Raw genomic sequence first — 26,132 nt, 5'->3', positions numbered from 1 at the left:
TGATTGGTTACCTCCTGCACACCCCCTTCTGGGGATTGAGCCTGCAACCTGGGCATGTGCCCTTGACTGGAATCGAACCCGGGACCTTTCAGTCAGCAGACCGATGCTCTATCCATTGAGCCAAATTGGCCAGGGCTGTTTTGCTTCTTGCTAACTGGAAACTTGTTGGTCTAACTGGAAGCAATGTTCTAATTATTTTTTTTAATTATATCTTATTCCAGGTGTGGTGGCTGTGTAGGAAGGCAGAATTTATGTTCATTGGTAAAAGAAATGTTAAGGTTTAAAAAGAATAGACAGTTATTAGGAGTTTTATTTTAGGATCACTATTCTTTGATGAATAAGAAGCCATTTATAGGAGATAAAAGTGTTAAAAAGATGTTACTTTTCTGTCTGACAGGTCGGACAGTAGCTGTGGATTGGGCTGTGGCAAAGGATAAATATAAAAATACACAGTCTGCCTCTGCCCCAGGTAAGATGTGGTGATGCTGCTTAGGAGGGTTGTATGTTTTGGGGTGAGTGTGGAAGCAACTCTACAATAAAAGTATGTATACGGGAACCTGCTTGTCAGTGAGAATATTGGGCTGGAGATACCAAAAGCACAGGATTGCCCCCAAAATGAGACTGAGTAGTAAGAAAAACTGAATACCTTCTGGCTCAGAAACCCAGAGCTGTTTGTCAATTCATATTGTCCCGTCTGGTGACCTGGTCCCAAAACATAGGATCTTTTTTTGTTTGTTAATCTTTACCCGAGGATATTTTTCCATTGATTTTAGAGAGTGGGAGGGGGAGAAACACAGAAACATCGAAGTGTCTCTCACATCAATTGGTTGCCTCCCACAGGGACCAGTGCGGGGATCAAGCCCGAAACCAAGGTACATGTCTTTACTGGAATCTAACCCTCGACCCTTCAGCCTGAAGGCCAACGCTCTATCCACTGAGCCAAACCAGCTGGGGTCCAAAACATAGGATCTTTTGAGTCTAAGCCCACTCCTGGGTGTGGAGTGAGGAGTGGGTCTGAGTTCATTGTTCCCTCTACTTGCTGTCCTTTCTCAGCTTTTCATAGTAAGAAATGATGGAACATTGCCATAAGTAAGAATAGGGAAAGTTAAAACTTGTGTTTTACTTAGAAAACAATTGGCTTTCAGGCTACCCAGAGCTCGCCGAGATTAAAGTTCATGGTTGGAGTGAACCATGCCTTGTGCTGGCTGTGGTGCAGGATGGTGGGCTATTTGTGAAGGCTCAGTTGCTGCTTCTCTCATTCTGAGCCAGGTAACCTTCAGGCTTTTGATGAATGAAGGTGACAGCCTCCAAGGGAATCTCAGTGATGAGCTTTTTTTTTTTTTTCTTCATACTTCATACAATAAGAAAAATACATGAGATTCTGTAAAACTAAAGGAACTAGGAACTTGATGGTATTATTTACTCTTAAAATAACCTTATTTTAGATACTGAATTAATTTCTAACTTCCTTTACTTCCTTATTTAGGTGAGGAGAAGCAACCTGAACCTAAACATCAGAAATTAGATAAAGTGAATGGCAGGAGAGAAGAGGTTATGAGAGAGGAAGAGGATGATGATGGTGATATGGAAGAGGATGATGATGAAGATGGTGATGATGGTGATGATGAAGAGGAGGAGAAGAATAAAGAATCAAAGGTGACCAAGCGTGTGCAAATTCACAAGAGGTAAGCCACTTAGCTTGTTCTGAGACAACAGTGGAAAATTCAGGATGGTCTCTGTGGGGGAAAACGGGCTTTTCCTGTCCCCATCATTGCGGAATTGACATGTGTAATAGGGTTGGATAGCCCCCTCTGTCCGCCCAGGTCCTTAGTTCTAAACTGTGCCATTGCAGAGCAGTCAAGAGACCAGTGCCCTCAGAAAGCAGTGAAGAGGACCATTCCGATGAGGACAGCGGCCTGGAGGACGGTGATAGTGTTGATAGTGGAGAGGACCTGGCTCAGAGTGACACCCACACGGAAGAGCAGGAGGATGAAGGTTTGCCTGGGATTTTCAAATTTAAATTACTACTGAGAAATGTGCATCAGTGCAGTGCAGGCCTCTTTAAATAGGACCCTAAGGTGTTTTGTCAAATTTATGTTAAAACGCTGAAGATGAAAACTTTGCATTATTTTGGTTTTGTTTTTTAAATGAGTTTGGAGTGGTGTTTGAGGGTTAAGATTCCTAGGGAATTTAAAACGTAGCTTAATTCTGAGGCACTACCTCTCTCTCTTGATTATCTTTCTAATTATCCAGCCCCGAATGAAAATTGGATAAACAGGATATTGCATCTAAGACCACGGTGGATTTTAAACAACTCTTTTGAGTTGAGAGGGGGATAAAGGATTTCTTGGGGCATTTTGTAAAACTGTAACCAAATGCTGTTGCTATGTTTATCAGGAATGTTGGGTAAACTCAAAGCATTTATTGAGGGAAGTAGGTCATTACAGAATGAGGAGTGGCCAATAACTGGTCCTTTAATTTGTCTGGATGGAGGTTTTTGTTTACTTATCAGGTTGCTCCCTTCTGCTTCCTTTTCTGTAAGGCTGGCATGCCGGTTGGACCATATAAGAAATCTGAAGGAAAAAGCTTTTCATGAGGAGAGAATGGTCGATACCTTAGAATCAAAGAAACTTTTATACTAAAGGGACTATGAGACCTTGCATTCTACAACCAGATTCAACTGTCTATTACCTTTCTTTCACTTGAAAAAATTATGGGACTAATTCATAATAATGAGAGAACATTAATAAGAAATATACTGCAGAAGAGTATTGCATAGAAAGTAAAAGTTCCTCACCAATCCCTCAAGGTCCCCCAAAGTAACCACTGTTGTTTCTTTTGTATCTTTCCAGAAATTTTGTGTGCATATATAAGCATGTATATCTATTCTTAGAAATAAACAGTGAGTCTCCCTTATACCCAGATTCTCAGCCACATAGGACCCTTCCCCAGAGACAATCAATGTTATATGTTTCTGGTATAGCTAAAGGTAATTAATACCTTTATGGGTAAAAACATACACATATACAATATAGTGTACATTATATGTGTGAATATGTGTTATTTTTTTAAGTGTTCTATGTTTTATATTTCTAAAAAGTTTACATTTTCACAGTAGCTTATGGGACTCTATTTTTTCCCCATATCCTTACTACATTGGATTTTATCTATCTTTTCGGTTTTTGCCAATCTGTTGGTAAAAAAATGTATCTAATTTCTTGTGCTGTTTTTCTTTAATTATGAGTGAGCTTGACAAACTTTTCATGTATATATTTGCATATCCTTTGTTCATTTTAAATTGATTTTTTCCTTATTGATTTATGCAATATCTTTATATATTTAAGAAGTTAGCCCTTTGTTGTATGGCTTACACTAGTATTTTTCAGATTGTTTTTTGTTTGTTTGTTTGTTTGTTTACTTTAGATGTACAAGGCTCAAAGAAAAAGAAGAGGAAATTACCCTCTGATGTGAATGAAGGGAAAACTGTTTTCATAAGGTATGCCTTTTTACTTTTAAGAACTGCTCTATTTGTGTTGCTGTCATAGGTTTCTCTTACCTCCCTCTCTCCCTCCCTTTCTTTTCTCTTCTCCTTTTTTTCCTCTTTACTTTTTTGTACTAGTTCTATTAAGTAGACCAGAAGCTTGATGCCTCTAAGACCATTAGCACATCTGGCTCTAGGAGCATAGCAAACAATGAGAAACATAGAATCAGAACCATATACAGAAGTATTTATGCAGAGGTTATCATATGTTGTCCTTAGTTATTTTTTTATTTTTAGACATTTTTTTCCCATTGATTTCAGAAAGGGAGGGAGAGAGAGATAGAAAAAACACCAGTGATGAGAGAGAATCATTGATTGGCTGCCTCCTGCATGCCCCCCACTAGGGATCGAGCCAGCAACCCAGGCATATACCCTTGACCGGACTTGAACCTGTGACCCTCCAGTCTGCAGGTTGACACTCTATCCACCGAGCCAAACCAGCTAGGGCCTTATTTAGATTTCATTCTTTGTAATTGGGGTGGCATCATTTGGAACAAATCAATTCTTCAACTATGAGAGATATCCTACTTGCTGGCCTTTGTTTTAGTTTTTTTGTTTTTTAATACATTTTTATTGATTTCACAGAGGAAGGGAGAGGGAGAGAGAAATAGAAACATCAATGATGAGAGAGAATCATTGATTGGCTGCCTTCTGCACGCCCCCTACTGGGGATCGAGCCCAAGACCTGGGCATGTACCCAAACTGGGAACCAAACTATGACCTCCTTGTTCATAGGTCAATGGTCAAACAGTGAGCCACACCAGCCGGGCACTGCTGGCCTTTCTTTTAAAGGGAGTGTTAGAGAGGGGTGACACCACTTATCTCAAACAATTTCTTTCTTCATGCCTAACTTCTAAAGTAGTGTCCGTAATAAAGTAAGGCATCCCATCTGTTTCTAGGGAAACTGAGGGAGAGAGTTGGGTGGAGATGGGTTTTATTTCATGTTCCCATTGCTATTTTAGTCCTGACTGCAATAGATTGGCATTTTCAGAAGGTTGGGATATCTTTAGCACACCTCTAATATGCTTTCTTGTTCTTTCTTAAGCACCAATGTGCGGGGCCATTTGAATCTTATTTGAGAGACTAGGGGCCCAGTGCATGAATTCGTGCACCTTGAAAGGAACTGTGGGCCGCGAGGCTGTGGTGGGCACAGGGGCGGGTCTCAGCCCATCCTCCGTGCTCCCCCCTTCCCCGGCCCCTCCTGCCGCGACCTCACTCCCACCACCGCTGCTCCCACAAGCTGACGGTGCCGGTGCCGTCAGCAGGTGCGAGTGGCAGCTGCTGCCCCAATCGCCCTTCAGGAGCAGGGGGCAGTGGAGAAAGCCCTGAGGGGCAATTGGGGCCGGCAGCCGCTGCTGCTCGTACCCACTGACGGCGAGTGATCGGGACCAGCGCTGGGCGCCAGCAGCAGGTGCGAGCAGCGGCTCAGGCGGCAACAGCGGGTGCAAGCAGGGCTGGTGCCGGCGGCGGGTGTAAGCGCTTGGTGGGACTGTGGCGTGCGGGAGCAAAGAATTTTCAGTAACCACCAGAGGCTCGCCCCGATGACAGTGACCAGCATCCTGCCTAGGTCTGGTGCCCCCCCTCACCTGCTCCACCATCCCACTGCTGCCAACGCCCGCCATGTTCTGTGTGTGCCCCCTGGTGGTCAGTGCACGGTTGTTCGGTTGTTCTGCAGTTCAGTCTATTTGCATATTAGGGTTTTATATATATATACCAGGTAGATGTGTATTTTATCCTCTTGCACAATCTTCTGAGATTGTTTTTATTATATAAGTAATTTATGTTTAGTGTAAGAAATTTAGGAAATAAATGTGCAAAAAGACACAAAAACATTAACCTTAATCACTACTCAGAGAACACCCACACACATGCCCACATCATCATAAATATTTACAAAGATGAGTTTAGCCTATGCATGCTGTGCTATAACCCATTTTTTCTTTACAGCATATCTCTCCATAACTTCTTTTTACTGTGTTATATGGAATTGCCATATAAATAATTTTGTACTCTCAGAGGATTTTAACAGGAAGGAAGAAACATCACGCTTAGAAGCCTGTGATCTCAATACCAAGTATACCGTTTATATATCATTTAAATTAACAAAGAACTTAGGAAGGTAAAGGGATGAAAGAAAGAAAACTATGTACACGATGAGGCATATTAGAATAAGTAATGTAGCTAGGATGTGTCTTATTGCAGAACTTTTTTTTGTTTTTTTATACATTTATTTATTTTAATTGATTTCAGAGAGAGGAAGGGAGAGGGATAGAAATATCAATGATGAGTGAGAATCATTGATTGGCTGCCTCCTGCACGCCCCCTACTGAGGATTGAGCCCAAAACCCGGGCATGTGCCTTGATTGGGAATGGAACTGTGATCTGGTTCATGGGTTGATGCTCAACCACTGTACCATACCTGCTGGGCCCAAACATTTTTTTTTTTTTACCTCAGTTACTCCATAAGATAGAATCATTTATGGGGTTAACTGAGTTTAAGAGAAGTAAAACTGTAGATATTTATTTTAAATATTTTTTTATTGCTCTTTTAGAGAGAGAGGAAGGGAGAGAGAAACATTGATGTGAGAGTGAAACATTGATCAGCTGCCTCCTGCATGCCACCTACTGGGGATTGAGCCCAAAACCAGTGCATGTGCCCTGACCAGGAATCTAACCGGAAACCAAACCATCGCAGTGCATAAGATGATGCTCAACCATCTGAGCCACACCAGCCAGGGTCAAAATTGTAGATTTTTATTTGGGACTTTTTCTTACCCCTGGAAGGTTGTGCATAGCTGGGGAAATGAGGACTCTACACTGTGTTGAAATTTAGTAGAACAAAATCTCCTTCCAACATTTTTTAATCCCATGGAGAGAAATATGTAGTTTTGTTTTTTGCACTTAGCCACAAAACTTTACCATGTTTGTTTTTGAGTTATTTGGAAGGATTTTCTTTTTTATAAAAAATTTCTTAATTCTTTTTTTATTTTTTAACAGTTGACATTCAATATTTTATATTACAGGTAGTTTCAGGTGTACAGCATAGTGATTAGACAATTATGTAATTACAAAGTTATTCTCCAGATAAATGTAGTACCCACCTGGCACCATAAATAGTTATTACAATATTATTTATATTTATTTATTTACTTTTAAAAAATACATTTTTATTGATTTCAGAGAGGAAGGGAAAGGGAGAGAGCGATAAAAACATCAATAATGAGAGAGAATCATTGATTGGCTGCCTCCTGCATGCCCTCTACTGGGGATTGAGCCCGCAACCTGGGCATGTGCCCTTGACCGGAATCGAACCTGGGACCCTTCAGTCTGCAGGCCGACGCTCCATCCACTGAGCCAAACTGGTTAGGGCTTACAATATTATTGACTGTTATCCCTATGCTGTACTTTACATCCCCATGACTGTTTTGTAACTACCAATTTGTACTCTCTAATCTCTTCACTTAAAGGATTTTCTGACTTCTATAAAATTTTAACTGAAACCAAGATTTCACAGCAACACAGAGAAGAAAATGGCTAATCAGAGAGAGAGAGACACACATTTGAGTGTTTTGTTTGTAATCAGGGAAAGTAATTTTGGCCAGTTTATTGAAAAAGCAGGTTTGTTAGATAAATGTTAGGTTGGCTCACAGAATGGTAGTTGTCAAAGAGCAAACCTTAAGAATGGGATGAAACTCTGGACAGTTCTGGGACGTCTGCTGCAGGTGGCAGTGGGTTTTTTCTCTGAGGACGCCCCACTATTTCTTTAACTTCTTTTTTTAAAAAATATATTTTTACTGATTTCAGAGAGGAAGGGAGAGGGAGAGAGAGAGAGAAACATCAATGATGAGAGAGAGTCATTGATTGGCTGCCTCCTGCACAACCCCTACTGGGGATTGAGTCCGCAACCCAGGTATGTGCCCTGACCAGGAATTGAATCCAGGATCTTTCAGTCCACAGGCCGACACTCTATCCACTGAGCCAAACTGGCTAGGGCTATTTTTTTTAACTTCTTAAGGTGTAACAAATTCTGTAGGATGTATTAATGTAAATGTACAACTCAGTGAAATTTTTCATATTTATATACAAGGTTTGGCAAAACATGTATATGCTCATATACATTTACATATGTATATTTACATATATGAATGTATACATGTATCCATGTAACCACCACCCAGATCAAGACATAAGTTTCCTTTGGGTGGGACACTGCTGTTTTGAAGTGAATCTGCATCTACAACTTCTGGTCTTTGTATAACTCTGTTCAAGTTTTAAATTCCTGGAGAGAGAATCTGATTGACAGAGGAAGGTCAAGGGGCAGAGTCACATATCAGAAACCTGGCCATTGGAGGTCTCCCCTATTGGTGCTATTCCTGAACAAGGCAGAGTGGTCTTGAGCAAGGGAACCACTCCAGTTGGTGTCTAACTCGCTCATTTTGTAACCAGAACATGGATCTTTTGTAATTGACCTTTCTTGTCTTCCATAGAAACCTGTCCTTTGACTCAGAGGAAGAACAACTTGGGGAGCTCCTCCAGCAATTTGGAGATCTTAAATATGTCTGCATTGTCTTACATCCAGACACAGAGCATTCTAAAGGTATTTGTTGTCAGCTGGTCAGGCCCTAGAAGAGTGAAACTACTGCCGTGGGCACTGAGGGGTTCACATTCAGCCCAAGTTTCTGTGGTCCATAGAAGCACCAAAGACATTCTGAGGTTGTCCTCTATGAGGTCAAATTCATGCAGCATATTTCATGCACCTGCCAGCCATAATTTTGTCTAAGCTTTTTAAGCCCTTATTTACTTTAGGGTAATGAATTCCATTTGTTGTTCTTTGAATTTCAAATGTGATAACATCTCATGGGTATTAATTATTCCACATTGCTTGACATTACTGGGATCTTTTTAGTTGCGTTTCTTAGAGATGGAAGATGATAGAAACTTTGTTGCAGTGGTAACAGAAAGAAAGAAAACTATGTAAGAAGGGTTCTGCCGTAGATTTTTTTTCCTAAAGCTATTTATTTGAGTTTCCAGGGTTGACCATTCCTCATTTCAGTATATTACTTTTCATAATCTTTGATTTCATCAATTGCAGTCATTCTCCTAAAGCAATTCTTTTTTTATGTGGTTTTTTTGTTGTTACTCCTCACCCAAGGATATTTTTGCATTGATTTTTTAAAATATGTTTTTATTGATTTCATAGAGAAAGGGAGAGGGAGAGAGAGAAACATCAATGATGAGAGAGAATCATTGATTGGCTGCCTTCTGCTGCTCCACACTGGGGATTGAGCCCGCAACCTGGGCATGTGCCCTTGGCCAGAATCAAACCTGGGACCCTTCAGTCCACAGGCCAACACTCTGTCCACTGAGTCAAACCGGCTAGGGCTCCATTGATTCTTAAAGAGAGGGGGAGAGACAGAGAGAGAGAAACATCGATATGAGAGATACATGGATTCGTTGCCTCCTGCACATGCCCCAACCAGGGCCTGCAACCAGGTACATGTCATTGACTAGATTGGAACCCTGGACCCTTCATTCCATGGGCCAATGCTCTATGTGGCTAGGGCTCTCTCTTTTTTTTTTTCTTTTTAATCCTCACCTAAGGATTTTTTCCATTGATTTTTAGAGTAGAAGGGAAGGGGGAGGGAGGGAGGGAGGAGAAAAGAAAGAGATAGAGTGAGAAAGATTGGTTGGTTGCCTCCTGCACACATCCAGAACAGGGCTGAGTATTGAACCCACGAACGAGGGACATGCCCTTGATTGGAATCGAACCCATGACCCTTTGGTCTGAGGGCTGGTGCTCTAACCACTGAGAAAAACTGGCTAGGGCATTTAAAAATATATAGATAGATAGATAGATAGATAGATAGATAGATAGATAGATACTATTGATTTCAGAAAAAAAGGGAGAGGGAGAGAGAGAGAAACATCAATGATGAGAGAGAATCATCAATCAGCTTCCTCCTGCACGCCCCCTACTGGGGATTGAGCCTGCAACCGGGCATGTGAACCGTGACCTCCTGGTTCATAAGTCAATGCTCAATAACAGCCACACTGGATGGGCAGTGAATTCTTAATTCATTCTGATTCTTGATTCCTTTGCATTCTACCAAAAGCTATGAACTATCTCCTCAGAAAAAGGCCACTTCTGAGAGTTTGTGGGCTCCCTGGAGCCTATCCATGGATTGTTAACCTACTTTTTAAATCATCTTATTTTCCAAACTGATGAGATCTGAGCATTTTTGGGTTTTGGCTAAAAAAGATGTACATAAGGCCTTATGATGGAAAGAAAATGGAACTGCTTCCTGGAGATTAGGGATCTAATCCCAGCTAAACCATAGCCCTGCTGGGTGATTTTTGGCAAATCATTTAACCACTGTGGGCTTTCGTTTCTTATCTGTAAAATTAGTGTGTTCAACTAGAGTAATCACTTAAGGTGCCTTAAGCTCTGATATTCAATTATACTTCTCCATTTCCAGTATGTTTTTCTAAAAATGGGCAACTGGAATTGCATAGAATGTTTCAAGTATGGTAAGATATTGCTTTAGTGTGATGTCTTTTGTCCCTTTTTGAGTGTGTGCTGTATTGGGTTGATATTTTCAGAATGTAGTCCACAGTTGACGAATTGCTTCAATTTCTACCTTGGTCTGTTAATTTTAGTTGAGAGTTAATGATCTTAAGTATAGTTTTCATTATTTTTTCTTAGTGCATGTCTTTTCCTAGCTCATAATTAAATTTTTCTGGCGCTTTTTCTGCCTACTCACTCATACAGCCTTGGCCTCCTCCTCCAGTTTATCCCTGTCAGCAAGCCATTTCACTGCCTGGAAAAGCTGAATATTATCTGCAGACTTGGAAATTCCAATGATAAAATCCCTACCCATTCAGAGAGAAATACCCATTTTTTTCATATTGGACAAATAGAATAATCTGCCTATTAGAAACATTTCCTCCCCATATTTCTTTTTTTTTCTCTCATATATTTTATTGATTTTTTTTTTTTTCTCTCATATATTTTATTGATTTTTTACAGAGAGGAGGGGAGAGGAATAGATAGTCAGAAACATCAATGAGAGAGAAACATCGATCAGCTGCCTCCTGCACACCCCCTACTGGGGGTGTGCCCGCAACCAAGGTACATGCCCTTGACTGGAATCGAACCTGGGACCCTTGAGTCCACAGGTCGACGCTCTATCCACTGAGCCAAACCGGCCAGGGCTCCTCCCCATATTTCTGTATTTGTTTCTTCATATGGAGTATTTATTAATGCCGGTCATTATGGTAGTGCTAGGGATATGGGAACAGTCAAGAAACATGGCCCTTATTCCTCAAGCACCTAGTCTTTTTGTGAAGATGCCGTCTGAATGGGGCTATAAATAGAGATGTGAGTGAAGGACCGGCAGGGTGGGACACTTGGCTCTGCCTGGAGGAGGCAGGAAAGATCTCACTAGATGGTGACCCTTGGGTTGGCCTGCCCATGTGTTCTCTCAGTGAGTCTGCTGCCATTCTTTTTTTAAAAAAAATTTATTTATTAAATTGATTGGGGAGACATGGTCAACACGAAAACATAGGTTTCAGGTGTGGGTTTCTATGTTACAAGATCTGTATATTGCACCATGTGCCCCATCACCCAAAGTAAAATCTTCTCCTGTCACCTTATATTAGGACCCCCTTCTTCCATCTATGAGTGAAATCATGTAGCTTTTTCTGACTGACTTATTTCATTTAGCATAATATTCTCAAGGTCCATCCATGTTGTTGCAACTGGTGCTATTTCACCCTTTCTTATGCCATTTATTCTTATTGGGGACAAAAGGTCACTCCCCCAGTGGGGAATACTAACAAAATATTATGAAACTTATATTTAAAATAAGGTTGTGGTTTTTTTAATGTCAATAACAGAAATTAGGATGGGCTAATTGGCCCTGCGTCTAACCAGTGAGAGGGGTACCTGTGGAAATTCTGGACTGTGAGTTGAGAATGGAGCTCATGGGTTTCTGGTTCACTGCTGTATTCATTTGATAGAGGCCTGAGCCTTTTACTCCAAGAAGCAAGAAGCAGGTGTCCCCATATCTAATGCCTCCCAAGTAACAATGAGATCTGTAATTAATTGCAGGGTTAAGTGGTCGCTGCCTCATTTTTTAAATCTTCTAATAGGCATGCAGCAAGTGATGCTGAATAAAATGTTAGGCTGGAATTTCTCCAGCATTTCTTGTGGATATTTGTTACTAAGGAGAGAGATGGTAAGACTAAAGTTCTAGGAGTATTGGAAAAGATGAAGGAAATAATAAATTTCGTTGGAAGCAGTTGTGCTATTTTATCAGTGCCTGACAGTGCCTGTCTCAGCGGTATTTAACAAAAGGATGCTACCACCCCTTCCACTTGTGTCAGCCTCCCACCATTTGTGTGTTGTCTTTGGCTTCCTGGTGGGCCATGGGTGTTTAGCATTCTCACTTGAATTTTGTCTCTCTGTACAGGTTGTGCATTTGCTCAGTTCATGACTCAAGAAGCAGCTCAGAAATGCCTTGCAGCTGCTTCTCCAGAGACCGAGGTAAGGAAGACATTTCCTTTACCCTGTAACTCAGGCAATAGTGGCTCCTAGGGGCAACACCTGCTGTTTATGCAAAGCATCATCATTATTATTATGTTGTCAATAACGTAATAATAGTCAAGCTTACATTTATTGGGCACTTAGTGTCTCATAGGCACGCTCATTAGATAGGCACATACATTTTCTTATTTAGTCCTTACATCTGCCCTATAGGGTTATATAAGGTTAGTATAATTGTATTGCCATTGTCTGTTAAATTTTCTTGAGTAGAGATAACACTACCATTTCATTAGCTTTCTTTAGATTACTAAAAATTTGCTTATTTACAGATCAGTTTCCTCAGTTTGGGCCTAATCATCTCCCATAAAATAAATTATTTAGTCCTGGCTGCCCTAAATACACACATGGCCTTTAGCACAACTATAGTAAATACTGTTAGCTGGGCCAAAATATATTGGGGTTGGGTTCCATAGCTTAATTGGCGTCTGCTGTTTCCCTTTCCTTGCTGTTCCTTGTCAGTTGCTTAGTTTTTACTTGTTATGTGTTTTAAGAGACAGGGTTGCAATCTGTTACAGGGTGGCGGGCTGAAATTGGATGGCCGGCAACTCAAAGTTGACTTGGCAGTGACCCGTGATGAGGCTGCAAAGCTCCGGACAAAGAAGGTGAAGAAGCCGACCGGAACCCGGAACCTCTACCTGGCCCGAGAAGGCTGTGAGTAGTGGATGGGAGATGTAAACCGGGCCTCTGAGAAGCTGGCCCTGTGCTGTGACAGTGACCCAGCAATATTTATGTTTGAGGGCATGTTTCACATTAAAACCCCAAATGTCCTCATTAGCAGTGTTTTTTTATTATTATTATTTTAACGTTTTTTGTTTCTGTTTTTTTTTTAATTTTTTTTTTTAATTTTAGAGAGGGAGGAGGGGAGAAAGAAAAAGAGAGAAACATCGATGTAAGAGAGATACATCGATAGGTTGCCTCCTGTACGTACCCTGACTGGGGATTAAACCTACAACCTAGGTATGTGCCCTAACCAGGAATTGAACTGGTGACCTTCCGGTGCATGGGATGATGCTCCAACCAACTGAGCCACACTGGCCAGGGCAGTAGTGTCATATTATTATTTCACTTTAGTAGATGTGGCTTTCTGTTTGGAAACCTTCACCCAGTTTGTAGATGAGCCAGTCTCGTCTTTTCTGCCTGCTGGCCTTTAGATCTTTTCATCAGAGATTGGCAGGGCAAAGAGGGAGGAAAAACTCAAATTACCTTTGCTTCTTGTCATCATTTCTTTTTTTAAACATATATTTTTATTTATTTCAGAGAGGAAGGAAGAGGGAGAGAGAGAGAGAAACATCAGTGATGAGAGAGAATCATTGATCAGTTGCCTTCTGCACACCCCACACTGGGGATCGAGCCCACAACCTGGGCATGTGCCCTGACCGGGAATAGAACCGTGACCTCCTGGTTCATAGGTAGATGCTTAACCACTGAGCCACGCTGGCTGGGCGATTTATATAATAAGAGGTTTTCTGAGAGAGTGAAAATTACAACTAAAATTACTCTTTGGATTTAAAATGTGCAGAGTGCCTTTCTCTTAATGCCAAAAAGATAATCAGAAATTAGCTTTAATTAAAAAAAAGAGAATCCCTCCCTCTAGGTCAGTGATGGCGAACCTTTTGAGCTCGGCGTGTCAGCATTTTGAAAAACCCTAACTTAACTCTGGTGCTGTGTCACATATAGAAATTTTTTGATATTTGCAACCATAGTAAAACAAAGACTTATATTTTTGATATTTATTTTATATATTTAAATGCCATTTAACAAAGAAAAATCAACCAAAAAATGAGTTCGCGTGTCACCTCTGATACGCGTGTCATAGGTTCGCCATCACTGCTCTAGGTCATACAGTATTTGTCAGCCCACCTGCTGCACAACTGCCCAGCGAGGACTGGTGATGTTAGGTCATTAGCCTTCGATACTAGGCCTCTGTGTGGTGATTTGGCTGTTTTCTGGGCTGGCTTATCTCACCACTCAGTAACGATCCCCTAGTCCATGAGCAGTGCAGTTCCAAGGGCCAGGCTATAGGTGGAGCAATTTTGCATCCAAATGCTTAAAATGTCCTTATTTTCAGAACTTCCTTTAGGCCTTTCCAGCTGGTGTTGGGCATGTAGGGGAGAGAAGGAGAAGAGGAACGAAATTACAAACTATTCAGAGCAGCAGCTGCCAACCGGTGGTCCGCGGACCACTGGTGGTCCATGAGGTCCGAAAGGTTGGCAACCGCTGATTCAAAGTATTAGTCCTTGAGAGCAGCTCTGAGCTAAAAAGTTAGCCCTGTAGCCTATTTCTGGCCCTACCCAAATGCCTCTATGTCCTGGCCAGCAAAGTCCTCTGGGCCCTGTACAAAGACCTTGCATCATTCAAATCACATTCCTCTTGTTGCTCAGTGAAAATTCCCTTGCTGATGTCTTGGCCTTTTTCCCTCTTTCTGCAGTGATTCGTGCTGGGACGAAGGCTGCAGAGGGTGTGAGCGCTGCTGATATGGCCAAAAGAGAACGGGTGAGTAGGTTAGGTACCACCCTCCGATTTGGCATGACTTACTATAAATCAATAAGTAATAATTATTGAGGTAGAGGTGTTTATTCAAGAGCCAAGTTTTGGTAACAGGCCATACTTACACTGTTGTTAGAGAGAGAAAAGCACACAGGTGAAACAGCAAATAACCCAAAGTTATCATAACGTTAGCTCACCATTATATGCCATTAGAAGAACTGGATCTTATTCTTATTTTCCTAATGCTCAGCAGTAATGCCTGCTGAATAGTATGCTTAGAGATCACGTAGTAGACACTTAGAGGCTAGGGCTGTGTATAATTAGGTGTCAGTGTAAATGCAGGATAACATAAGAAAGGAAGTTCCGAGTAGGAATCAGTAGGGAAGAAGGTAGATGTGGTTCTTGAGATAGTCCATTCTGTGGAGGAGGAGGAGGTCTCCAGATTATACAGTCATTTTTGGAAAGCTCCATGTTATGAGAGCTTCTGCTGCTGACTGATGCCCTTAAATCCCTCTGCTGCTTGGTAATGTTAGTTCCCAGTATCTTTTACTTTTGCCCACATAGCTTACTTTCAGAGAGCTAAGCCAACCTAGAATTAGCTGTGGAACTTGAAAGTGCAGAAGGTGATGGGCAGAGATGAGAATATAACGACAGGAAGAGGTAGTGTGTCTTTTGTGTAGTTTCCTATCTAGACTAGTGTTCTCAACCTTTTTTTGTTAGTGAGCATCCGGAAATGATGGTATTTGAGGGGCATTGTATCCCCTTTTCTGATCACATTGCAATAGTGACACATTTAATTTTCTCTTAGATGAATTTTTCTAGCAAAAAGCTCATAGAGTATATGCATTATAATTCACAGCAGGCACAGCTTTTCCTGGAAGAAAAATCAGACTGTTGAACTTAGGCCTCTTCAAATATCCCTTTACCGTTCATTTCCAGAGCATCCATTTATTTTGTGATTTGTTAGTACCTTTGCCAAATAAGGAGCAGCAGGAATGAGAAGACTTGATGAAAGAAAAAATGTAATTTGAACCTTTTTTCTGCTAATTTTTCTAATTAAAAAAACAAATCAGGAGAAGAATGTCATCTTTCATCTTTGAGACAGGCTGCCCTGGGTCGGTGTTTTGTGCAGCACAGTAGAGGCTGATGCTCTAGAAGCAGAATTCATTTCTGTGGTCATGGATATTCCTTTGCCTAAAGGTGGCAGAGTAGAGACAAGACAGCATTCTCTCAAGTATTCTTTAAAGAAATTCTATTGTTTTTGGAAAGACTAATAGTTTGAGTTGGTGGGTAGATCAGGACTGGGCATAAATGTTAACTACAGTATTATTTATTATTTACTCCGGGCCAAGTTTTGAGGTCAGTATTTTCTGTATATCTCCCCATTTTGGCCTTGCATCACTGCCGAGAAATTGACATTATACTAGTATTTTGATCTACAGTTCCACTTTGTAGGTGAAAATATTGTGGCTTAAAAAATTTCATGTAACTTCTCCAGTTAGGGCTGGATTTCGAATTCAGTCTGATGCCATCCATGACTGTCCCACGTGCCCACCATCTTGCCTCCTGACCCTTTCTTTCCCTGTGCTGGGTCCGTACAGCTGCGGGGTGGGCGCTTTCCCTCCTTTTCTCTGTGTGCATAGTTATTGGATGGGGTCGTGGTTCTTTCCTTTTGTAGAACTGTGAGCCTGCATTTTTAAAGGGTGGGTTAGATTGTTAACAGTTTTTTATTCTTTCAGTTTGAGCTACTGAAGCATCAGAAACTGAAGGACCAGAATATCTTTGTCTCCCGCACCAGGCTCTGCCTGCACAATCTCCCCAAGGCCGTGGATGACAAACAGCTCAGAAAGTTGCTGCTGAATGCCACTAGAGGGGAGAAGGGAGTGCGCATCAAGGAGGTGAGAGTTGGCCCTGTCCACTCAGAACTTTGGTCCTGGGTCAGATCGAGCATTTATTTTCAGGCTGTGGTGCTAGCAGATTGACACATTTTCTTCTGGACACATTGTCAGCAGACAGGGCTGACTTTGGCAGTTTTCATGCCTTTTTTTTTTTTTTTTTTGCCTTTTTTCTAAGAACTGCCTTTCACATCTGACCAGATTGCAGTAGAATGTGAGGAAGTCTCTGCCCTAGTGAAGTACTTTAGCAAGCACTTACTGAATGCCTGCTGTGTGCTCAGCATTATGCCAGGTGCTGTAATGTTAATTTTCTTGCAGAGAAAATCATCTGTGTGCTTTACTCTTTAGAAGAGCATTTTGCTACCCTTTAGGCTCCCAGCCTATGGTGAGAGTCCTCAGTGCCCTGTGGTGAGCACAGGGAGCTGCACAGGTCTTCAGCAGCTGTGCTAGACAAACACTGTTCACACTGACACGGTTAGACACGGAGAACAGAAGCCGTTCTGCTTCCCGTTTCCCCCATGGCGGCTTGCATCCCTGTGTCCTAGGGCGTACTATTACACTGTCCTGAGTTGTTTATCAGTCATTTCTCCAACCAAACTGAGCTCTTTGAGGGCAGGTGTCATCTCATTGTTTCTAATGCTTGGCATAGCACCCGGCACATAGTAATCTATCGATCAGTATTTCCTGAAAAAGTAACATAGCCAGTGTTATGAATCTTCTGTGCTCTGTTTCATCCCCATAACTTTTCCTAATCCCTGAGAGCCTCACCAAAATGTATGGTATTGGTATTTGGGGAATGACGTGAGAGAATGTGAACATGCCACTCTTGGTAAAACTGTTCAAAGTGTTACTGGTATAGGGGTCAGTTGTGTAATTCCTCATATCAACATCCACAACACTTAAGTGTCTGCACATTTAAAACCTGTCATTTAGAGAAACTTACGTGTTTTACAATATCTGCAGTGTATTGAGTTTTTCTCTTTAATTCTTTCATATGTGTGAGTATAGTGTCTCAGCAAGAGAGTAAGCTTCTTGAGGACAGGAACCTCATTCTATGCTTTTCTTGATTTCCCTATAGTGCATGGCACAGAGTAGATTCTGGACATACACCAAATGAGCATCCAAGTGGTCCTAATGCCTAGACCTAATGCCAAGCTTCTACGAGTAATAGAATGTGAATGATCAGTTTTCCCAAGATTCCTTGGTGTACCTCAGTGCCCCAGGATGCCTATTACATTCAGCTTAAGGATTTAGGGAAAGGCCACATCAGGGAGGATCTGAGTGCCCAGCAAAGACTGCTGAAGCTTCTTTTTGTATTTCTGAGACTGCATGTGGTGCAGGCTTCTCCCCATGCCTGAAATGCCTTTTCTAAAGCCATCAGGCTTTCTTCCTTCCCTTCTTTAGTAATTTCTTTTCTTTTTTTAAAATATATTTTTATTGATTTCAGAGAGGAAGGGAGGGAGAGAGAGTGATAGAAACATCAATGATGATAATCATTGATCGGCTGCCTCCTGCACGCCCCCCACTGGGGATCGAATCCGCAACCCTGGCATATGCCCTTGACCGGAATAGAACCCTGGACCCTTCAGTCCGCAGGCTGACGCTCTATCCACTGAGCAAAACCGGCAAGGGCAGTAATTTCTGAGTGGTTTCTACAATGATGAGCTCTAGCACTACATTTTATCCTCAGTGATAACTTAATATACAACTTCAGGTGCCATGGACCTCTCAACTTGTATGTATTATTAGTAGTTATTATAATTTTTTCTTGGAGAGTTGATTTTATATGCATGCTTATTTGTAGGTCAGTGTCGATGTCTGTAAACCCCTAGAAAGCATGAAAATACCTATTTAATTTGCTTTGTGCTCTCAGTAGCTGTATTCTGATAAAACAGACAGTCACAGTATTATTTCAGTACAACTCTTGTGGTGGTGATCTAGCTGAAGAATCTGTCCCAAGCATTGAATCTGTTAAGGCCCTCCTCCTGTAATTACTGATTCTTTTTCTTGTTCTACTCCTAGTGTAAGGTGATGCGAGACCTCAAAGGAGTTTATGGGAAAACTAAGGGTCAGTCCCTGGGCTACGCCTTTGCAGAGTTCCAGGAGCACGAGCATGCCCTGACTGCCCTACGCCACATCAACAACAACCCAGAAATCTATGGGCCTCAGAAGGTGAGCCTCATCCTGTGGGGAGAGCTGTTCCCCTGAGGACCTTGTGCAGAAAACCATTCCTCTCCTTTGTGTCCAGTGCGCTCTCAGACATTTGAGTGATGGGAAAGAGTAGCAAGTCGATGGAGGCAATGAGCAGTGATTCAGGTAATAAGATGATTGGCAGGAACTCTAAATTGTGTAGACTACTTACACTACGGCCCCTTACCTGTAAGTAGAGTTTAGTGAGCAGCCACCTCTGACTTGCAGAAAAGAGGGCAATGGTGGGAGACAACTCAGCTCATTGCACTCAGAGATTAAGAAATCGAATGAATGACATTCTGTCTCCTTCTGACACAGAGACCAATAGTGGAGTTCTCTTTGGAAGATCGAAGGAAGCTTAAAATAAAGGAACTGAGGATCCAGCGCAGCCAGGTACAGAACTGAAATGTTTTTTCTGTTTTTGTTATTTTTTAATTGTTGTTCATAACACATAACATACAACCTGCTGTTTTTAAGTGTACGCTTCAGTTAAAACAGTTTTTAAAGGCCATATCTAAATTTCTGTTTTGTTCAGTTTGTGATCTGCCCCCTTGAAATGGGACTCTACCTCAGTACGTCCTGTGTTACTCTTCACTTGTCGTCCCCCAGCACTCTCTAGGCTACCTCCTCTGCTGGCCTGTCTTGTGAGAGCCCCACAGAAGGGAGAGGAAGGAGAGAAGACTGTGTGCTGATCACGCACATGCGAGACAACTTCATGTATGAACTCATTTAATCCTCATCAGCCATGTACGGTGGACATTATCAACCCCATTTTACAAACTAGGAAATGAAGCCGACAGAGGTAATAACCTGCCAAGGAACTCAGCAAGCAGCAGAGGCTGAGTATGGACATAAGTATTCATATGAAGCAGCCTGGTGCACACCCAGGCAGCGACTTGTGCAGTGCTTGGTGATGGTCCTTGTCAGAATTAATGGCCACAATTAAAGTTGTGCACACCTGTAGATTTCAGCGGTCTCTTTCATAATTGATTTTTCTTCTTAGATGGCTCCAGAAATGTGATGCCTAATAATTTTAGTACTGCTTTTAATCTAGTGTGGCATAGAGGAAAGAACAGGGACTTGGGGAACGGGAATACTTATTATGTTCATACTCAGCCTCTGCTGCTTGCTGAGTTCCTTGGCAGGTTATTACCTCTGTTGGCTTCATTTTCTAGTTTGTAAAATGGGGTTGATAATATCCACCGCACATGGCTGATGAGGATTAAATGAGTTCATACATGTAAGTTGTCTCGCATGTGCGTGGTCAGCACACAGTCAATATTCTCGTACCCATTCCCCCCCAACATAGGACCAGACTATTCTTGATCCTAAAGCTCTTCCAGCTGACCTCGCTGTTATACCCTAGCTGGCATATGTATCAGACATTTGCAGTTTTTGTGGTGGGTAGTGTGAGCATGACCAGTAGAGGAGTAGGTTCAGTGCTTGACACAATGCCCTGGGTTGAAAACCTGTGATCTGGTTCTTGTTCAAGGCAACTTTTTACTTCTAGGTTTATTTACTGCCTTAAGCCATTGTTTCAGGAGGCGATTCTGAAGCTACTTTAGTTGTGTCTCTTATCTCCATTAGGCCGTGAGTCCTGAAAGGTAGACACTATTCTTCCCATCTGTGTGTACCCTTACCACTTAGAAGCAGAGATGGCATATAACATTATATAATAGATCTTTGTGTATCAATGTGCCTATCTCAACTTTTAAAGTGAAAGGACAAAACAATACAACATTGATTTCATGTGAAACTTCATTTGCTTTTCCACTTTAGTGCAACATAAATATGTTCCATCTTTGATGCCTTACTTCTCATAGCATCTTTTTTTAGCATCTTTTTTAAATCTTGATTTATTCCTTCTCTAATGTTTTTCCTTTTTTAAAAAAAATATATTTTTATTGATTTCAGAGAGGAAGGCAGAGGGAGAGATAGAAAGAAACATCAGTGATGAGAGAGAATCATTGATCGGCTGCTTCCTGCACACCCTACACAGGGGATCAAGTCCACAACCTAGGCATGTGCCTTGACCGGGAATTGAACTGTGACCTCCTGGTTCATAGGTTGATGTTCAACTACTGAGCGATACCGGCTGGGCTTTATTGATTTTTTAGAGGGAGAAAAACATTCATTAGTTGCCTCCCATATACACCCCGACCAGGGATTGAACTCACAACCTAGGTATGTGCCCTGACTGGGAATCGATCCCACAACCTTTTTGATGTATGGGAAGATGCTCTAACCAACTGAGCCATCCAACTAGGGCTGTCTAAGAAATTCTTTATTTCTCTTTCTCTTTTGAGGGATAATTACACTGGATACAGAAGGTTGGTGTCTTCTCCCCTCCCCCCCCACAAAAAAAACCCTTTAAATATTTTATGCTATTCTCTTCTTGTTTACATGGTTTCTGAAGAGAAATCCAATGTAATACTATCTTTGTTTCTCTGTAGGTAAGGGATCCCCCCTCCTTGGCTTCTTTTAAGAGTTTCCCTTTATCTTTGATTTTCTGCAGTTTGATATATGCCCAGGTGTAAATTTTGATATTTATCTTGTGTTATTTGTTGAGCTCCCTGGATCTGCGGTTTAGTGTCTGCCATTCATTTCAGAAAATTCTCGGCCCTTATTACTTCAAATATTTCTTCTGTTTCTTCCTTTCTTCTTCTGGTATTCCCATTATTTCACCTTTAGTAATTCTCTCATGTTACTAACCTCTCCCCCACCCCCTCCCTCCACCCCACTGACTTTCAAGTCTTGTGCATGCATGTACTTTCCCTCTGTTTCTGCATATGGAAAGGAAAATATTTATTTTGTGCCTCTACTCAGTAACCATTTGTTACTATATTAGGGCCTGTGAACCACTTGTATTCACTTTCCTGTAGTCTCTACCTTTTGGTTGGAAGAATTCCTCTCTCTTCACCAAGCTCACTTAAAATCTTCTTGTGCTGAGCGTTTCCAGCACATAACCTCATCCAGAAACCAGATGGTGGTCTCTTGTTTTGTGCAGCAAAAAATGAAATCCAAGTCCACAACTGGTGAGGCCCAACAGGAGCAACCGGAGCTTAGAGAAGACCAGCAACAGAAAGCAGCTCAAAACCACACACGGGAGCAAAGCAAGGCCCCTTTGGAGCAGAAGGGGAAGGCGGGCTCTGTCTCCTGGGCAGGATTCCAGACCAAGGCCGAAGTGGAGCAGGTGGAGCTACCTGATGGGAAGAAGAGAAGAAAGGTCCTGGCGTTGCCCTCACACCGAGGACCCAAAGTTAGGTGAGATGCAGGATGACGGCATAGACCGTGGTGGCTTCTGAGAGGGTTTTTTGCTTAGCTCTTTTCCTCTTCGTGGCTTTTGTTTGGATGCCAGGGATGCTTAGTGCTGTGCCTGTCCCAAAGCACAAGCAGAGGTGTCAATCCTGGACCACATGGAAGCCAGAACAGGACCTGCAGAGGGGGCCTCAGAGGAGCCTCACAGGGCGGGCTTTCACGCCATTTTCCTCCTTTTCTGCAGAGCTTCCTCCTGTCCAGATGGTCATCTGTCAGCTGAGGCCCACTGACTTGAGGTTCCCCTGCAGTTTCTGTTTGGGGCCACAGACTAGTGCTATGAACAAAAGTTAATCTTCAAAAAGTATTTGTTAAATAAATGAAGTTTTTTTGAGATTCTCTTGAGGTTTTAAACCAAAACAAAAACCAAATGTACAAATGTTGAGCCTTAGGACATTCTGTTGCAATATCCCTTTTTAGAATGACTTGTCATGGGTTAGAAAAAGCCAGTGTAAGAAAGGCATTTTATCTTCCTGGCTGAGAGAACCTCAGGAGTGCCAATTAGAGGAAGAACTCGGGGTGACCCGTGACTGTATTGTTTCAGGTTGCGGGACAAAGGCAAAGTGAAGTCTCTCCCTCCCAAAAAGCCAAAGCCCCAGATAAACCAGTGGAAGCAGGAGAAGCAGAAATTACCTCCCAAGCAGGTGAGTAGGGCACGAGGCTTTGGCATGACATGCTCTGCTGGGCTGGCAGTTGCTTTGTACCTTGATTAGTTGGGCAAAAAAAGGGCTTCTAAATTGCAGCTACAGTCAGGACTGCAGCTTTTTAGTGGATATTGAGGCACCAGTCCTAAAAGTGGGGAGAATAGGAAAATAAATCCCCACATATCAGTTACTGTGCTTCAACAGTTACCCTGTCTTACCTGTCCTCCATACACGCTCCCTGCCCCCAGTTCATTAAAGCAAACTCTACTTTACTTGTAAATGTGCCTTATGGGGAAATGTATATTGCTCAAAAAAATACTTCAGAATGCATCTCCAACTGATCAGGGGACACACACACACACACAGCTATGATCACATCTAATGAGCAACAAGAAGCCCTCAATGTCATCTAATACACAACCCATATTAAAATGTCCCCAGTTGCCTCAAAAATATTTTTTTATAGTTGGTTGGTATGAGTCAGCATTCAAAGTCTACATATTACATTTGGTTTTATATCTCTAAATTCTCCCCCTCCTCCCCCAATAATATCCAGTCTTCCTTGTCAGCCCCCTTTTTTCCATGCTCTCAGTTTGTTGGAGAAACCAGGTCATTTGCCTTTTAGAATGTATTACATTTTAAGTTTAGCTGTTTTGCTTCCTTATGATGTCATTTAAATTGTTTCTATAAAACCCCATATTGTCTATACACTGGTAGCCATATCTAGAGGTTTGATTAGATTCAAGTTCAGTTTTCTTGGCAAAAGTATTTCTTAGGTAATGCTGTGTGCTTTCTGTTGCATCACATCATAAGGCATCTAATGTCTGGTTGCCTCATTTTTGGTGATGCTCAAACTCATCAGTAGGTTTAGGGATTGTCTACCTTATCCCTCCATTTGTAAAGTCCCCCACCAACCTCTCACCTAATGGTTTTAGCACCATTGAGGATTGCTGTATAAATCCATTATTTCAATTTGGGTTGCAGAATGGTGATTTTCTAATTTTATCAATCCTTTGCTTTTTTTTTTTTTAGTAGAATTCTAGAAAAAAAGAAACTTTTCAACTCTTTGGTTACCATGATATACTATAGGAAAGACAGGATAAATGTTAGATTTTTTTTTCTCTTTATCAGTTTTCAGAATAATGAGTTGGTGTCCTATCAACCTCCTATGGTGACTAGTAAGAATTATAGTATTATGAATTCCTGAGTTTTTATATACTTAATGTGTTTCCATCAAATGCAGTCATACCTGTTAGGCCATCAGAAACTTTGCCAGGTTGACCCCTGAGTCCTTGTGAGATAACCCTGTCTTTGTTATTGTCCTTGCTTTCTAGTACAATCAGATGTCCCAGCTCATCTGACATATTTCTTCCCTGGTCCTGGCATTAGCCATTTTTCCAAAGAGCCCTACTTCCATTTAGGAGAGAATATTAGTCCTAAGTTTTTGAAATTTGAAGTCAAGCTTTCTTTCTCCTTCCCTACTCCCTTTCTTTTAAGAGTATACAAAGCATTAGTTTCCCATCATCGTCAAAAAATCTGTGTCTGGAAAGTCTCGGCCTCTGCATACTGTCTTATGAAGCTCTGTCTCTGAAATCTAGTGTGCATTGTTCTTGGTGAGGGAAGGGGCAATAAAGCATCCACACCTGGCTGACTCCCCTCTGAGGAGATGCAAGTGAGCATTTGGAGTGGCCTCCGAAACACCTGAGCAGTGTGTGCTCTTAGGCCAGTGGTTCTCAACCTTGGCTGCACATTAGAATCCCCTGGGAATCTTTTTAAAATCCTGATTTCTGGACCTCATCCTCCGGAAATTCTGTTTCTTTGTTACTAATGTTGTGGCCCCACCCCATAACAAAGAAACAGAATTTCTGGAGGATGAGGCCCAGAAATCAGGATTTTAAAAAGATTCCCAGGTGATTCTAATGTGCAGCCAAGGTTGAGAACCACTGGCTTATGCATTCCTGGCCTGATTGCTTACCAGTGGGTGATTCTTTGAGGCTTTTTCTCTGCAAGGGTCACTCTCTGGAAGTCCCCTTCTTTTGGTGGACAAGATCTCTACACTTCTTTATTTTTTCTCGTGGGTGGCCTTCGGGTAAGCTGATATTTACTGCTTGAAATTGACTATCTTTTGTTTTCTTACCTTTCATTCGTAGGTGCCTAAGAAAAAAGCTAAGGGAAATAAGACAGAAATTCGCTTCAACCAGCTGGTCGAACAATATAAGCAGAAATTATTGGGATCTTCTAAAGGAGTGCCTCTCGCAAAGAGAAGCAAGTGGTTTGACAGTTGATGCCAGCGGGCTGGATAGAGGCTGGATTGTGCGTTTCTTGGTGAAGCACCCAGGCTCCTCCCCACCCCAGGGCTGTTTCCTAAGGGGAAGAACCCCCGACACACTGCCACTTTGTTGGGGGGCTTCCTGGGCTGTGCTCATCTGGACTTTGTGTGGTTGTTAACCATAAAGAGAAATATCAGAGAAACATTGTGATGCTTCTTGCACATTAATTATCCAGATTATTATGTGAAGTTGTGTTTATAATTATTGTCCATTTTAACTCTGTTTCTCAAATGGAAACAATTATAAAATGCGTTCTTAAGTGCTGAATTTTTAAGATGTATATTTTAAGTGTCTTCTCTAGATAGTTTGTGGCTTTTTGAATAACAGACTCTTATTTCTGATATATGTGAATCCTTTATTATTTATGAACATTTTTTAAATCCCTAACTCTAATTCACTTAGGGTCCTACATACTGCAGGAATTGATTACGAAAGAGCAGAGAAAAATGATTTCCAACCTAATCTCTGAGGATGGGAGAAACTTGGAAAGTAATTGAGGGCAGTGGGTCTGGCAGAGAGCAACATGTGATAATTATTTGCCAGATGAGTGGGTTATTGCTGGTAGTCGACAAAAAATCAGTTTGCAGTGGTCCAAGACACTAGCCTGGCTGGTGATAACCTGCATCTTCTATCACCACACGCCTCCGCCTGAGGACTTAGAGAGGTAAGGGGTGGCAGACAGAGCAGTGAGCTCGAGCCCTAGCCTCTAGCCCAGCCGTGGGCTTTACCTAATGGATGGATTAAACGCGGGCCGGATCCGTCCCGTTTGAAATGAATAAAACTAAAAAAAAAAAAAGACCGTACCCTTTTATGTAATGATGTTTACTTTGAATTTATATTAGTTCACACAAACACTCCATCCATGCTTTTGTTCCGGCCCTCCGGTCCAGTTTAAGAACCCATTGTGGCCCTCGAGTCAAAAAGTTTGCCCACCCCTGCCCTAGCGTGACCGGCCTTTACCTAATGGATGGCCTTAAACCAGACAGACTCCGTGAGTCTTCGTTTCTTCATCTATCGAACGAGGAGTTCAACTAAAGGTTTTGTGTGATCCTTCCCAGCTCTAAACTCTTTTTCTAATTCATTCTTATGCATGTTCATATTCTTTCTCAATTTAACCTTAGTAAA

The 26,132-nt window shown here is 41.8% G+C and overlaps 1 protein-coding gene across 4 annotated transcripts in view; it reads left to right on the top strand.

Moving 5' to 3' along the window:
• RBM28 (RNA binding motif protein 28) overlaps positions 1–25,719 on the top strand; it is a 30,229-nt gene extending 4,510 nt beyond the window's left edge. The window contains exons 6-19 of one of the 4 annotated variants that reach the window (XM_006106654.3): positions 398–469; positions 1,487–1,685; positions 1,853–1,995; positions 3,424–3,496; positions 8,029–8,138; positions 12,013–12,086; positions 12,662–12,797; positions 14,575–14,639; positions 16,373–16,531; positions 18,551–18,700; positions 19,037–19,111; positions 21,726–21,982; positions 22,578–22,677; positions 24,828–25,719. In XM_006106654.3, coding sequence (XP_006106716.1) covers positions 398–469; positions 1,487–1,685; positions 1,853–1,995; positions 3,424–3,496; positions 8,029–8,138; positions 12,013–12,086; positions 12,662–12,797; positions 14,575–14,639; positions 16,373–16,531; positions 18,551–18,700; positions 19,037–19,111; positions 21,726–21,982; positions 22,578–22,677; positions 24,828–24,962 — 1,748 coding nt within the window. In that variant the 3' untranslated portion in view covers positions 24,963–25,719. Of the gene's footprint in view, positions 1–397; positions 470–1,486; positions 1,686–1,852; positions 1,996–3,423; positions 3,497–8,028; positions 8,139–12,012; positions 12,087–12,661; positions 12,798–14,574; positions 14,640–16,372; positions 16,532–18,550; positions 18,701–19,036; positions 19,112–21,725; positions 21,983–22,220; positions 22,319–22,577; positions 22,678–24,827 lie in introns of those variants that run through there. The other 3 variants (XM_014448598.2, XM_023747438.1, XM_023747437.1) reach the window with 3 other exon arrangements.
• Positions 25,720–26,132: the final 413 nt, after the last annotated feature.

This window comes from Myotis lucifugus, unplaced genomic scaffold, assembly GCF_000147115.1.
Source record: "Myotis lucifugus unplaced genomic scaffold, Myoluc2.0 scaffold_878, whole genome shotgun sequence".
Taxonomy (NCBI): domain Eukaryota; kingdom Metazoa; phylum Chordata; class Mammalia; order Chiroptera; family Vespertilionidae; genus Myotis; species Myotis lucifugus.
The sequence above is the reverse complement of the archived record's forward strand: the minus strand, read 5'-3'. Positions and strand labels throughout refer to the sequence as shown.